The sequence below is a fragment of the Passer domesticus genome, chromosome 33 (genome assembly GCF_036417665.1).
Source record: "Passer domesticus isolate bPasDom1 chromosome 33, bPasDom1.hap1, whole genome shotgun sequence".
Taxonomy (NCBI): domain Eukaryota; kingdom Metazoa; phylum Chordata; class Aves; order Passeriformes; family Passeridae; genus Passer; species Passer domesticus.
In genome coordinates, this window is record NC_087506.1 from 984,302 (window position 1) to 1,000,273 (window position 15,972).

A 15,972-nucleotide genomic window follows, 5' to 3' on the forward strand; every position below is an offset into this window, starting at 1 on the left:
GGGAAGGCCCCACCTGCGCCGGCACCGCCCGCGGGGGGTGGGGGAGGGGCCGGCTAATTAATTAATCATTAACGAGGCCGCCTTTAATAACCGGGGTCACGCGGAGCCCCCCAAAAAAGCCCCAGTCGCGCCCCTCCCCCACCATGGAGCCCCTTGGCCTCGTCCTCCTCCTGCTGCTGCTGCCCCCCGGTGAGGGGGACCCCGATTTGGGGCGAAATTCGGGGATTTTGGGGAAATTTGGGGGAATTTGGGGGATTTAGGAGAAAATTTGAGGGATTTTGGGGGATTTTAAGGGGTATTTTGGGGGGAAATTGGGGGATTTTAAAGGAAATTTTGAGGAATTTCGGGAATTTGGGGGATTTGGGGCAAAATTTGGGGGATTTTAGGAAAAAATTGGGGGATTTTAGGTGAAATTTAGGAGATTTAAGGGGGAAACTGGGGGGTTGGGGGAAATTTGGGGGATTTTGGGGAAATTTGGGGGATTTAGGAGAAAATTTGAGGGATTTTGGGGGATTTTAAGGGGTATTTTGGGGGGAAATTGGGGGATTTTAAGGGAAATTTTGAGGAATTTTGGGAATTTGGGGGATTTGGGGCAAAATTTGGGGGATTTTAGGAAAAAAATTGGGGGATTTTAGGTGAAATTTGGGAGATTTAAAAGGGGAATTGGGGGTTGGGGGAAATTTGGGAGATTTTGGGAAAATTTGGGGGATTTTAAAGGAAATTTGAGGGATTTTGGGGGATTTTAAGGGGTATTTTGCGGGAAATTGGGGGATTTTAAAGGAAATTTTGAGGTATTTTGGGAATTTGGGGGGAAATTTGGGGCAAAATTTGGGGGATTTTAGGAAAAATTGGGGGATTTTAGGTGAAATTTAGGAGATTTAAGGGGGAAATTGGGAGGTTGGGGGAAATTTGGGGGATTTTGGGGAAAATTTGGGGGATTTTAAAGGAATTTTTGAGGAATTTGGGAGATTTTGGGGGAAATTTGGGGGATTTTAGGAAAAAATTGGGGGATTTTAGGTGAAATTTAGGAGATTTGAGGGGGAAATTTGGGGGATTTTGGGGAAATCTGGGGGATTTTAGGGGGAAATCGGGGGGGGTTAGGGAAAATGTTGGAATTTTTGGGTGGAATTCTGGAATTTTCAGGGGGGCAATTTTTGAGGGGGAATTTTTGAAAATTTTAAGGTGGGATTTTGAAACTTTGGGGGTTTTTTGGGTGGAATTTTGGGGTTATTTTTGGATGGAGTTTGGTAATTTTGGGTGGAATTTTGGCAATTTGGTTAGTTTTGGGAATTTCGGGAATTCTGACCCCCCTCCCTCAGGCCGGCCTCACCCCGGGCGGATTTTGGGGCGTCCTGAGAGGGATTTTTGGGGAGCAGTTTTTGGGTGGAATTTTGGGAATTTTGGGAATTTCTGGGTGGAATTTTGGCAAATTTGGGGATTTTTGGGGTGGAATATTGCAGGGGAAATTTTTGGAAATTTCTGGGTAAATTTTTGGGAAGTTCGGGGGAATTTTCCGGAATTTTAGGGTGGATTTTTGGGAAATTTGGGCAACTTCGGTGTGGAATTTTCGGGAGAAATTTTGGAAAATTTTGGGATATTTTTTTTAGGTGGAATTTTGGGAGAGTTTTTTTGGGGGAAGATTTTGGGAAATTCGGAGGGATTTTCCGGAATTTTTGGGTGGAATTTTAGGGAATTTCAGGTGGACTTTTTGGGTGGAATTTTTGGAATTTCGAGAAATTTTGGGATTTTTTGGTGGGAATTTCGGGAATTTCGGGAATTTCGGGAATTCTGACCCCCCCTCCCCAGGCCGGCCCCACCCCGGGCAGATTTTGGGGGGCTACGAGATGGATTTGGGGCGTCCCGAGTGGGATTTTTGGGGAGGGATTTTTGGGTGAAATTTTGAGAATTTTGGGAATGTTTGGGTAGAATTTGCCAATTTTGGGTGGAATATTGGGATTTTTTGGGGGGAATTTTGGGAATTTCGGAATTTTTGGAAATTTTCAGGTGGGATTTCGAAACCTTTGGGTACTTTTTGGGGTGGAATTTTGGGGTGGAATTTGCCAATTTCGGGTGGGATTTTGGCGATTTCGGGTGGAATTTGGGCAATTTTTGGGTGGAATTTCGGGAATTTGGGAATTTCGGGAATTCTGACCCCCCCTCCCCCAGCCGAGCCCCGCCCCGGGCGGATTTTGGGGGGCTCCGAGTGCCCCCCGGAGGAGCACGCGGGGCTGGTGCGGCTGTTCCAGTTTGACCAGTTCGTCTGCGGGGGGGCCCTGCTGAGCCCCCAGTGGGTGCTGAGCGCCGCCCACTGCCAGGCCAGGTGCGACTGGGCAAACTGGGAGCGAACTGGGAGCCACTGGGGGGGACTGGGGGCGCTGGGAGGGGATTGGGATCGAACTGGGAGGGACTGGGATGGACTGGGATCAAACTGGGAGCGCTGGGAGGGACTGGGGGGGACTGGGAGCCCTGGGAGGGGCTGCGAGGGGATTGGGATCAAACTGGGAGCGAACTGGGAGGGGACTGGGGGGGACTGGGAGCGCTGGGAGGGGATTGGGATCAAACTGGGAGGGACTGGGAGGCACTGGGAGGGAACTGGGAGCGAACTGGGAGCTCTGGGAGGGGCTGCGAGGGGATTTGGATCAAACTGGGAGCGACTGGGATCAAACTGGGAGCGCTGGGAGGGGCTGCGAGAGGATTGGGATCAAACTGGGAGGGACTGGGAGGGGACTGGGGGGGACTGGGAGGGACTGGGATCAAACTGGGAGCGAACTGGGAGCGGACTGGGCGGGACTGGGAGCGCTGGGAGGGGATTGGGATCAAACTGGGAGGGACTGGGATGGACTGGGATCAAACTGGGAGCGAACTGGGAGTGACTGGGGGGACTGGGAGCGACTGGGAGGGGATTGGGATCGAACTGGGAGGGACTGGGGGGGACTGGGATCAAACTGGGAGCGAACTGGAAGGGACTGGGGGAGACTGGGAGGGACTGGGATCAAACTCGGAGGGACTGGGGGGGACTGGGATTGAACTGGGAGGGACTGGGGGGGACTGGGATCGAACTGGGAGCGAACTGGGAGCTCTGGGAGGGGCTGCGAGGGGATTTGGATCAAACTGGGAGCGACTGGGATCAAACTGGGAGCGCTGGGAGGGGCTGCGAGGGGATTGGGATCAAACTGGGAGGGACTGGGAGGGACTGGGGGGGACTGGGAGCGCTGGGAGGGGATTGGGATCAAACTGGGAGCGAACTGGGAGGCACTGGGAGGGAACTGGGAGCGCTGGGAGTGACTGGGGGGGACTGGGAGGGGATTGTGGGGGACTGGGAAGAGATTGGGAGGGACTGGGAGGGACTGGGAGCGCTGGGAGGGACTGCGAGGTGATTGGGATCAAACTGGGAGCGAACTGGGAGCAACTGGGGGGACTGGGAGGGGATTGGGATCAAACTGGGATCAAACTGGGAGCGACTGAGGGGGACTGGGAGCGCTGGGAGGGGCTGGGAAGGGATTGGGATCAAACTGGGAGAGACTGGGATCAAACTGGGGGGGACTGGGGGCGCTGGGGAGGACTGGGAGGGACTGGGATCAAACTGGGAGGGAACTGGGAGCGCTGGGAGGGGATTGGGAGGGACTGGGATGGACTGGGAGGGACTGGGATGGACTGGGGGTTACTGGTATAAACTGAGATGAACTGGGATGGACTGGGATGAACTGGGATGAACTGGGAATGACCTTCCAGCCACATCCAGGTGAGCACAGGTGAGCTGAGGGGTGGGGAATAACTGGGATTACCGGGATTTCTGAGCTTACTGGTTAAACTGGGATGGACTGGGGGTTACTGGTGTGAACTGGGATGAACTGGTGTGAACTGGGATGAACTGGGATCACTCTCCCAGCCACCTGCAGGTGCGCGCAGGTGAGCACAGCCTGGCCCAGGTGAGCGGCCACGAGCAGGGATGGGGATGGATGGGATGGACTGGGGGTTACTGGTGTGAACTGGGATGAACTGGGATGGACTGGGATGGACTGGGGGTTACTGGTGTGAACTGGTTTGAACTGGGATGAACTGGGAGCCCTCTCCCGCCCCCCCAGCCACCTGCAGGTGCGCGCAGGTGAGCACAGCCTGGCGCAGGTGAGCGGCCACGAGCAGGGATGGGGATTGATGGGATGGACTGGGATGGACTGGGATGGACTGGGGGTTACTGGTTTGAACTGGGATGGACTGGAGGTTACTGGGATGGACTGGGATGAACTGGGAATGACCTTCCAGCCACATCCAGGTGAGCACAGGTGAGCTGAGGGGTGGGGAATAACTGGGATTACCGGGATTTCTGAGTTTACTGGTTAAACTGGGATGGACTGGGATGGACTGGGGGTTACTGGTTTGAACTGGGATGAACTGGGATCACTCTCCCAGCCACCTGCAGGTGCGCGCAGGTGAGCACAGCCTGGCCCAGGTGAGCGGCCACGAGCAGTTCGCCGCCGCCGTGGAGCTCGTGGTGCACCCGGACTTCGGCAAAGCCGCGGGGGATTCCGGAAACTTCGAGAACGCCAGGAATTCCTCCGGGGGTTCCCCCGGGGGTTCCCTCGGGAATGCCGAGGGGTTTTTGGGGAACCCCCGGGGTTTTTGGGGGGATTCCCGGGGTTTTCCCCGCGGCTCCGGGCGCTCCAATGACCTGATGCTGCTGCGCGTGGCGCCGCCCTTCACCTGCGGGCCGCGCGTCAGGCCCCTCCCCCTGCCCGAGGCCCCGCCCCCCGCGGGCTCCGCCTGCACCGTGATGGGCTGGGGCAGCACCAGCAGCCCCCAGGGTACGGACTGGGAGCACTGGGATGGGCTGGGGCAGCACCAGCAGCCCCCAGGGTACGGACTGGGAGCACTGGGATGGACTGGGAGGGGATTGGGATGGACTGGGAACCACTGAGAGGGGATTGGAATGGACTGGGATGGACTGGGATGGGCTGGGGCAGCACCAGCAGCCCCCAGGGTACGGACTGGGAGCACTGGGAGGGACTGGGAGGGGATTGGGATGGACTGGGAACCACTGAGAGGGGATTGGAATGGACTGGGATGGACTGGGATGGGCTGGGGCAGCACCAGCAGCCCCCAGGGTACGGACTGGGATGGACTGGGAGGGACTGGGAGCACTGGGGAGGGGATTGGGAGAGACTGGGAGGGGATTGGGATGGACTGGGATGGACTGGGATGGACTGGGAGGGGATTGGGATGGACTGGGAACCACTGAGAGGGGATTGGAATGGACTGGGATGGACTGGGAACACTGGGATGGGCTGGGGCAGCACCAGCAGCCCCCAGGGTACGGACTGGGAGCACTGGGAGGGACTGGGAGGGGATTGGGATGGACTGGGAACCACTGAGAGGGGATTGGAATGGACTGGGATGGACTGGGATGGACTGGGGCAGCACCAGCAGCCCCCAGGGTACGGACTGGGAGCACTGGGAGCACTGGGATGGGCTGGGGCAGCACCAGCAGCCCCCAGGGTACGGACTGGGATGGACTGGGAGGGACTGGGATGGGCTGGGGCAGCACCAGCAGCCCCCAGGGTACGGACTGGGAGCACTGGGAGGGACTGGGAGCACTGGGGAGGGGATTGGGAGAGACTGGGAGGGGATTGGGATGGACTGGGATGGACTGGGATGGGCTGGGGCAGCACCAGCAGCCCCCAGGGTACGGACTGGGATGGACTGGGAGCACTGGGAGGGGCTGGGGCAGCACCAGCAGCCCCCAGGGTACGGACTGGGATGGACTGGGAGCACTGGGAGGGGCTGGGGCAGCACCAGCAGCCCCCAGGGTACGGACTGGGAGCACTGGGAGCACTGGGATGGGCTGGGGCAGCACCAGCAGCCCCCAGGGTACGGACTGGGATGGACTGGGAGCACTGGGATGGGCTGGGGCAGCACCAGCAGCCCCCAGGGTACGGACTGGGATGGACTGGGAGCACTGGGATGGGCTGGGGCAGCACCAGCAGTCCCCAGGGTACGGACTGGGATGGACTGGGAGCACTGGGAGGGGCTGGGGCAGCACCAGCAGCCCCCAGGGTACGGACTGGGAGCACTGGGAGCCACTGGGAGGGGATTGGGATGGACTGGGAACCACTGAGAGGGGATTGGAATGGACTGGGATGGACTGGGATGGACTGGGAGGCACTGGGATGGGCTGGGGCAGCACCAGCAGCCCCCAGGGTACGGACTGGGATGGACTGGGAGGGACTGGGAGGGGATTGGGATGGACTGGGATGGGCTGGGGCAGCACCAGCAGCCCCCAGGGTACGGACTGGGAGCACTGGGAGCACTGGGAGCACTGGGATGGGCTGGGATGGACTGGGAGGGGTTTGGGGGAGACTGGGAGGGACTGGGAGGGGATTGGGGGGGACTGGTTTATACTGGGATGGACTGGGAGGGGACTGGGAGTGGATTGGGAGGGACTGGGAGTGAACTGCGGGTTACTGGTTTATACTGGTTTCGGTGTTGCGGGGACTGGGAGGGCCCCAGGTGTGTCCCTATCCCAGTGCCACCTGTCCCAGGGGTGTCCCCAGGGGTGTCCCCAGGTGTGCCAGGTGTGTCCCCAGGTGTGTCCCAGGTGTCCCCAGGTGTGTGCCCAGGTGTCCCCAGGTGTGTCCTCAGGTGTCCCCAGGTGTGTCCCCAGGTGTGCCAGGTGTGTCCCCAGCTGTCCCCAATGTCCCCAGCTGCCCCCAGGTGTGTCCTCAGGTGTCCCAGGTAGTGCCACCTCTCCTGAGTGTGTCCCAGGTATCTCAGGTGTGTCCTCAGGAGTCCCCAGCTGTCCCAGGTAACTCAGGTGTATCTCAGGTGTGTCCCAGGTGTATTCCAGGTATCCCCAGGTGTCGCCAGGTGTGTCCCCAGGTGTCCCCAGCTGTCCCAGCTGTCCCCAGGTGTATCTCAGGTGTCCCAGCTGTCCCCAGGTATCTCAGGTGTGTCCCCAGGTGTATCTCAGGTGTCCCAGCTGTCCCCAGGTTTCTCAGGTGTGTCCCAGGTGTCCCCAGCTGTATCTCAGGTGTCCCCAGGTATCTCAGGTGTGTCCCCAGGTCTGCCAGGTGTGTCCCCAGGTGTCCCAGCTGTCCCCAGGTGTATCTCAGCTGTCCCCAGCTGTCCCCAGGTGTATCTCAGGTGTCCCCAGGTGTATCTCAGGTGTGTCCCCAGGTGTATCTCAGGTGTCCCAGGTATCTCAGGTGTGTCCCCAGGTATCTCAGGTGTGTCCCCAGGTGTATCTCAGGTGTCCCCAGGTATCTCAGGTGTGTCCCCAGGTGTGTCAGGTGTGTGCTGTCCCCAGAGTCGTACCCGGCCGTGCCGCAGTGCCTCAACGTCACCGTGCTCGGGGACAGCGCCTGCCCCACCTGTCCCCAGGTGTCCCCAGGTGTGTCCCAGGTGTGTCCCAGGTATCTCAGGTGTGTCCCCAGGTGTCCCAGGTATCTCAGGTGTGTCCCAGGTGTGTCCCAGGTGTATCTCAGGTGTGTCCCCAGGTGTGTCAGGTGTGTGCTGTCCCCAGAGTCGTACCCGGCCGTGCCGCAGTGCCTCAACGTCACCGTGCTCGAGGACAGCGCCTGCCGTGACGCCTACGGGGCGCAGGTGACCCCGGACATGCTGTGCGCAGGCGTGCCCGAGGGCGGCAAGGACTCCTGCCAGGTGTGGCACGCTGTCACCTGTGTGTCACCTGTGTGTCACCTGTGTGTCACCTGTGTGTCACCTGTGTCACATTGTGTGTCACCTGTGTGTCACCTGTGTGTCACATTGTCACCTGTGTGTCACCTGTGTGTCACCTGTGTGTCATCTGTGTGTCATCTGTGTGTCACCCTGGCACCTGTGTCACCTGTGTGTCACCTGTGTCACATGTGTGTCACCTGTGTGTCACCTGTGTGTCACCTGTGTGTCACCCTGGCACCTGTGTGTCACATTGTCACCTGTGTGTCACCTGTGTGTCACCTGTGTGTCACCTGTGTGTCACCTGTTAGCTGTGTCACACTGTCACCTGTGTCACCTGTGTGTCACCTGTGTGTCACCTGTGTGTCACCCTGGCACCTGTGTGTCACTTGTGTGTCACCTGTGTCACACTGTCACCTGTGTGTCACCCTGGCACCTGTCCCTGGTACCTGTGTGTCACCTGTGTCACACTGTCACCTGTGTGTCACCTGTGTCACCTGTGTGTCACCTGTGTGTCACCCTGGCACCTGTGTGTCACCTGTGTGTCACCTGTGTGTCATCTGTGTGTCACCTGTGTCACATTGTCACCTGTGTCACCTGTGTGTCACCTGTGTGTCACCTGTGTGTCACCTGTGTGTCACCCTGGCACCTGTGTGTCACCTGTGTGTCACCTGTGTGTCATTTGTGTGTCATCTGTGTGTCACCTGTGTCACCTGTGTGTCACCTGTGTGTCACCTGTGTGTCACCTGTGTGTCACATTGTCACCTGTGTGTCACCCTGGCACCTGTGTGTCACCTGTGTGTCACCTGTGTGTCACCTGTGTTAGCTGTGTCACACTGTCACCTGTGTCACCTGTGTGTCACCTGTGTTAGCTGTGTCACACTGTCACCTGTGTCACCTGTGTGTCACCTGTGTGTCACATTGTCACCTGTGTGTCACCCTGGCACCTGTGTGTCACCTGTGTGTCACCTGTGTGTCACCTGTGTTAGCTGTGTCACACTGTCACCTGTGTCACCTGTGTGTCACCTGTGTGTCACATTGTCACCTGTGTTAGCTGTGTCACACTGTCACCTGTGTCACCTGTGTGTCACCTGTGTTAGCTGTGTCACACTGTCACCTGTGTCACCTGTGTGTCACCTGTGTGTCACCTGTGTGTCACCCTGGCACCTGTCCCTGGTACCTGTGTGTCAACTGTGTCACACTGTCACCTGTGTGTCATCTTGTCACCTGTGTGTCACCTGTGTCACCTGTCCCTGGTACCTGTGTGTCACCTGTGTCACCTGTGTGTCACATTGTCACCTGTGTCACCTTGTCACCTGTGTGTCACCTGTGTGTCACCTGTGTCACCCTGGCACCTGTCCCTGGTACCTGTGTGTCAACTGTGTCACACTGTCACCTGTGTGTCACCTGTGTGTCACCTGTGTGTCACCTGTGTGTCACCTGTGTCACCTGTGTCACCTGTGTGTCACCTGTGTGTCACCTGTGTCACCCTGTCACCTGTCTGACATTGTCACCTGTGTCACCTGTGTGTCACCTGTGTCACCTGTGTGTCACCTGTGTCACCTTGGCACCTTGTCACCTGTGTCACCTTGTTACCTGTGTCACCTGTGTGTCACCTGTGTCACCTTGTCATCTGTGTCACCTGTGTTAGCTGTGTCCCATCACCTGTGTCACCTGTGTGTCACCTGTGTGTCACCTGTGTGTCACCTGTGTCACCTGTGTCACCCTGGCACCTGTCTGACATTGTCACCTGTGTCACATTGTTACCTGTGTCACCTGTGTGTCACCCTGGCACCTGTGTCACATTCTCACCCTGGCACCTGCGTGACATTCTCACCTTGTTACCCGTGTCACAGTGTTACCTGTGTCACATTGTCACCCTGTCACCCGTGTCACCTGCGTGTCACCTGTGTCACCCTGTCACCTGTGTCTGTTCACCTGTCCCAGGTGCCACCATCCTGTCCCCAATGTCCCCACTGTCCCCAAACCCCTCTCAATGTCCCCAACCCTCCCAGTGCCCCCAACATCCCCAATGTCCCCAGTGTCTTAAGTGTCCCCAATGGTGTCCCCATGATGTCCCCAATGTCCCCAACATCCCCGATGTCCCCAGTGTCCCCTGTGTCCGCAACCCCCTTGTGTCCCCTCAGTGTCCCCCGTGTCCCCAGGGTGACTCCGGGGATCCCCTGCTGTCCCCTGAGTGTCCCCTGAGTCCCCAGTGTTCCCTGAGTGTCCCCAATGTCCCCAGGGTGACTCCGGGGGTCCCCTCAGTGTCCCCAGTGTCCTCAATGTCCCCTGTGTCCCCAGGGTGACTCCGGGGGTCCCCTGCTGTGCCCTCAGTGTCCCCTCATTGTCCCCACTGTCCCCTCAGTGTCCCCAATGTCCCCACTGTCCCCTCAGTGTCCCCAATGTCCCCAATGTCCCCACTGTCCCCTCAGTGTCCCCAATGTCCCCAATGTCCCCACTGTCCCCTCAGTGTCCCCACTGTTCCCTGAGTGTCCCCTCAGTGTCCCCAATGTCCCCTCAGTGTCCCCAATGTCCCCAGTGTCCCCTCATTGTCCCCACTGTCCCCTCATTGTCCCCACTGTCCCCTCAGTGTCCCCACTGTCCCCAATGTCCCCTCAGTGTCCCCAGTGTCCCCAATGTCCCCTCAGTGTCCCCTCAGTGTCCCCTCAGTGTCCCCAATGTCCCCAATGTCCCCTGTGTCCCCAGGGTGACTCCAGGGGTCCCCTGCTGTACCCTCAGTGTCCCCTCAGTGTCCCCACTGTCCCCAAGGTCCCCAATGTCCCCACTGTCCCCTGAGTGTCCCCAATGTCCCCAATGTCCCAAATGTCCCAAATGTCCCCAATGTCCCCTAAGTGTCCCCAATGTCCCCAATGTCCCAAATGTCCCCAATGTCCCCTAAGTGTCCCCAATGTCCCCAATGTCCCAAATGTCCCCAATGTCCCCTCAGTGTCCCCAATGTCCCCAATGTCCCCAATGTCCCAAATGTCCCCAATGTTCCCTCAGTGTCCCCAATGTCCCCTCAGTGTCCCCAGTGTCCCCAGGGTGACTCCGGGGGTCCCCTGCTGTGCCGGGGCCAGCTGCAGGCCGTGGTGTCCTGGGGCGAGCACCCCCGCTGTCCCCTCTGTGTCCCCAATGTCCCCAGTGTCCCCTGAGTGTCCCCAATGTCCCCAATGTCCCCTCAGTGTCCCCAATGTCCTCTCAGTGTCCCCTGAGTGTCCCCAATGTCCCCAGGGTGACTCCGGGGGTCCCCTCAGTGTCCCCAGTGTCCCCAATGTCCCCTCAGTGTCCCCTGAGTGTCCCCAATGTCCCCTGTGTCCCCAGGGTGACTCCGGGGGTCCCCTGCTGTGCCCTCAGTGTCCCCTCAATGTCCCTGCTGTGCCCTCAGTGTCCCCTCAGTGTCCCCAATGTCCCAAATGTCCCCAATGTCCCCTCAGTGTCCCCAATGTCCCCTCAGTGTCCCCTGAGTGTCCCCAATGTCCCCAGGGTGACTCCGGGGGTCCCCTCAGTGTCCCCAGTATCCCCAATGTCCCCTGTGTCCCCAGGGTGACTCCGGGGTTCCCCTCAGTGTCCCCAATGTCCCCTCAATGTCCCCAATGTCCCCCCAGGGTGACTCCGGGGGTCCCCAATGTCCCCTCAGTGTCCCCAATGTCCCCTCAGTGTCCCCTCAATGTCCCCACTGTCCCCTCTGTCCCCAGGGTGACTCCGGGGGTCCCCAGTGTCCCCTGAGTGTCCCCAATGTCCCCTCAATGTCCCCAATGTCCCCCCAGGGTGACTCCGGGGGTCCCCAATGTCCCCTGAGTGTCCCCAATGTCCCCTGAGTGTCCCCAATGTCCCCAATGTCCCCTCAGTGTCCCCACTGTCCCCTGAGTGTCCCCTGAGTGTCCCCAATGTCCCCTCAGTGTCCCCTGAGTGTCCCCAATGTCCCCAATGTCCCCTCAGTGTCCCTACTGTCCCCTGAGTGTCCCCAATGTCCCCAATGTCCCCTCAGTGTCCCCACTGTCCCCTGAGTGTCCCCAATGTCCCCAATGTCCCCTCTGTCCCCAGGGTGACTCCGGGGGTCCCCTCAGTGTCCCCTCTGTCCCCAGGGTGACTCCGGGGGTCCCCTGCTGTGCGGGGGCCGGCTGCAGGCCGTGGTGTCCTGGGGCGAGCACCCCTGCGGTCAGCCCGGCCGGCCGGGGGTGTACGCCCGCGTCCAGCCCCACCTGGCCTGGATCCGCGAGGTCATCGGGGACGAGGGAGTGACCGCCGACCCCGCCTGTGGCCCCGAGTGACCACTGACCCCGCCTGTGACCCCGAGTGACCACTGACACCATGGAGTGACCGCTGACCCCGCCTGTGACCCCGAGTGACCACTGACCCCGCCTGTGACCCCGAGTGACCGCTGACACCCCGAGTGACCACCGACCCCGCCTGTGACCCCGAGTGACCAGTGACACCACGGAGTGACCGCTGACCCCGCCTGTGACCCTGAGTGACCAGTGACAGCCTGAGTGACCACTGACCCTGCCTGTGACCCTGAGTGACCAGTGACAGCCTGAGTGACCGCTGACCCCGCCTGTGACCCTGAGTGACCGCTGACCCCGCCTGTGACCCCGAGTGACCGCTGACACCACGGAGTGACCCCGAGTGACCACCGACCCCCCTGAGTGACCGCTGACACCACGGAGTGACCGCTGACCCCGCCTGTGACCCCGAGTGACCACTGACACCACGGAGTGACCGCTGACCCCGCCTGTGACCCCGAGTGACCACTGACACCACGGAGTGACCGCTGACCCTGCCTGTGACCCTGAGTGACCACTGACACCACGGAGTGACCGCTGACCCCGCCTGTGACCCCGAGTGACCGCTGACACCACGGAGTGACCGCTGACCCCGCCTGTGACCCCGAGTGACCAGTGACTGCCTGAGTGACCGCTGACACCACAGAGTGACCGCTGACCCCGCCTGTGACCCCGAGTGACCACTGAACATCCTGAGTGACTGCTGACCCCACCTGTGACCCTGAGTGACCGCTGACCCCGCCTGTGACCCCGAGTGACCGCTGACCCCGCCTGTGACCCCGAGTGACCACTGACACCATGGAGTGACCGCTGACCCCGCCTGTGACCCTGAGTGACCGCTGACCCCACCTGTGACCCCGAGTGACCACCGACCCCCCTGAGTGACCGCTGACACCACAGAGTGACCGCTGACCCCGCCTGTGACCCCGAGTGACCGCTGACCCCGCCTGTGACCCTGAGTGACCACTGACAGCCTGAGTGACCGCTGACCCCGCCTGTGACCCCGAGTGACCACTGACACCACGGAGTGACCGCTGACCCCGCCTGTGACCCCGAGTGACCAGTGACAGCCTGAGTGACCGCTGACCCCGCCTGTGACCCCGAGTGACCACTGACACCACGGAGTGACCCCAAGTGACCACCGACCCCCCTGAGTGACCGCTGACACCACGGAGTGACCGCTGACCCCGCCTGTGACCCCGAGTTACCAGTGACCCCTCCTGTGACCCCGAGTGACCGCTGACCCCGCCTGTGACCCCGAGTGACCAGTGACACCCTGAGTGACCACTGACCTGTCCTGTGACCCTGAGTGACCACTGACCCCTCCTGTGACCCTGAGTGACCAGTGACACCCTGAGTGACCACTGACCTGTCCTGTGACCCTGAGTGACCACTGACCCCTCCTGTGACCCTGAGTGACCAGTGACAGCCTGAGTGACCAGTGATGTTATGGAGTGACCACTGACACCATGGAGTGACCACTGACCCCTCCTGTGACCCCAAGTGACCTCCAACCCCTCCTGTGACCCCGAGTGACCACTGACAGCCTGAGTGACCACTGATGCCACAGAGTGACCGCCGACCCCTCCTGTGACCCTGAGTGACCACTGACCCCTCCTGTGACCCCGAGTGACCAGTGACAGCCTGAGTGACCACTGACCCCTCCTGTGACCCTGAGTGACCGCTGAACCCCCTGAGTGACCACTGACACCACGGAGTGACCACTGACCCCTCCCTTTGCAATAAAGACCAATCAGAGTTCAGAGCGCATCTGGCTCCGCCCCTGTCGTGTTGTCTGATTGGCTGGGGAAGGGGGTGAGGTCATTGTGGCACTGGGGGCAGCCCAGAGCCAAACTGGGAGCACTGGGGGCCAACTGGGAGACAATTGGGAGCACTGGGAGTCAACTGGGAGCCAACTGGGAGCACTGGGAGTCAACTGGGAACCAACTAGGAGCCAACTGGGAGAACTGGGAGCCAACTGGGAGCACTGGGAGTCAAGTGGGAGCCAACTGGGAGCACTGGGAGTCAACTGGGAATCAACTGGGAGCACTGGGAGCCAACTGGGAGTCAACTGGGAACCAACTGGGCGTCAACTGGGAGGACTGGGAGTCAAGTGGGAACCAACTGGGAAGCAACTGGGAGCCAACTGGGAACCAACTGGGAAGACTGGGAGCCAACTGGGAGCACTGGGAGGCAACTGGGAGCTTTTCCCCCTCAGGTTTCAGCCTTTTTTTGTCCTCAAATTTCCCTGATTTTTCCCCTTCACTTTTCCGTTGTTTTCCCCCCTCAGGTTTTCTTCAGAGTTCACTCCATTTCCCCCACACATTTCCCTCCATTTTCCTCTCATTTTTCCCTCCATTTTCCCCTCACTTTTCGCTCCATTTTCCACTCACATTGCCCTTCGTGTCCCCCTCACATTTCCTTCCATTTCCCCCTTCACATTTTCATTTCCCCCTCACATTTCCCTCCATTTCCTCTTCACGTTTCCCTCCATTTTCCCCTCACGTTTTCCTCACACTTCCCCCTTACTTTTCCCTCCATTTCCCCCTCATATTTGCATCCATTTTCTCCCTCATATTTCCCCTTCACGTTTCCCTTCATTTTCCCCTCACATTTCCCTCCATTTCCCTCCATTATCCCTCACGTTTCCCTTCATTTTCCCCTCACGTTTCCCTCCATTTTCCACTCACATTTCCCTCCATTTTCCGCTCACATTTCCCTCCATTTTCAACACACATTTCTCTCCATTTCTCCCTCACATTTGCATCCATTTCCCCCTCATATTTCCCTCCATTTGCCCCTCACATTTCCCTTCATTTATCCTTCACATTTCCCTCCATTTCCCCCTCCCATCTCCCTCACTTTTCCCCTCACATCTCCCTCAGTTTTGCCCTCATGTTTTCTTCATATTTCCCTCCATTTCCCCCCTCACATTTCCCTCCATTTTCCCCTCACGTTTGCCTCCATTTTCTCCCTCATATTTCCGCTTCACGTTTCCCTTCATTTTCCCCTCACATTTCCCTCCATTTCCCCCTCACATTTCCCTCCATTTCCCCCTCATATTTCCCTCCATTTCCTCTTCCCGTTTCCCTCCATTTTCCCCTCACATTTTCATTTTCCCTTCATTTCCCTCCATTTTTCCCTTCACCTTTTTCCTCCATTTCCCCCTCCGGTTTCCCTCCATTCTACCCTCACATTTCCCTCCATTTTCCCCTCACGTTTTCCTCAATTTTCCCCTCACATCTTCCTCACTTTCCTCCTCACATCTCCTTCGTTTTTGCCCTCATGTTTTCTTCATATTTCCCTCCCTTTTCCCCTCATGTTTGCCTCCATTTTCCCCTCATGTTTGCCTCCATTTTCCCCTCATGTTTGCCTCCATTTTCCCCTCACATTTCCCTCCATTTTCCCCTCATGTTTGCCTCCATTTTCCCCCTCACATTTGCCTCAATTTTTCTCCTCACATTTGCCTCAATTTTTCTCCCTCACATTTTCCCCTCACCTTTGCCTCCATTTCCCCCTCACATTTCCCTCCATTTTCCCCTCATGTTTGCCTCCATTTTCCCCTCATGTTTCCCTCCATTTTCCCCCTCACATTTGCCTCAATTTTTCTCCCTCACATTTTCCCCTCACCTTTGCTTCCGTTTCCCCCTCACATTTCCCTCCATTTTCCCCTCACTTTTCCCTCCATTTTCCCCTCGTTTCCCTCCATTTTCCCCTCATGTTTCACTCAATTTTCCCCTCACATTTCCCTCCATTTTCCCCTCATGTTTCACTCCATTTTCCCCTCACATTTTCCTCAATTTTTCTCCCTCACATTTTCCCCTCACATTTCCCTTCATTTTCCCCTCACATTTCCCTCCATTTCCCCCCTCACATTTCTCTCCATTTTCCCCTCATGTTTCCCTCCATTTTCTCCCTCACATTTCTTCACGTTTCCCTTCATTTTCCCCTCACATTTCCCTCCATTTTCCTCTCATTTCCCGCCTTTTCCCCCTCAGAATTCCCATTTTCTGCCTTT

At 58.4% G+C, this 15,972-nt stretch overlaps 1 protein-coding gene across 1 annotated transcript; it reads left to right on the forward strand.

Moving 5' to 3' along the window:
* The first annotated feature begins 143 nt into the window (after positions 1-143).
* On the forward strand, positions 144-11,942 carry LOC135288457 (beta-fibrinogenase mucrofibrase-3-like). Its single transcript, XM_064401847.1, has 6 exons — positions 144-189; positions 2,167-2,320; positions 4,411-4,802; positions 7,301-7,384; positions 7,517-7,653; positions 11,757-11,942. The coding sequence occupies exons 1-6, from the start codon at positions 144-146 to the stop codon at positions 11,940-11,942; spliced, it is 999 nt and encodes a 332-aa protein (XP_064257917.1).
* The last annotated feature ends 4,030 nt before the right edge of the window (positions 11,943-15,972 follow it).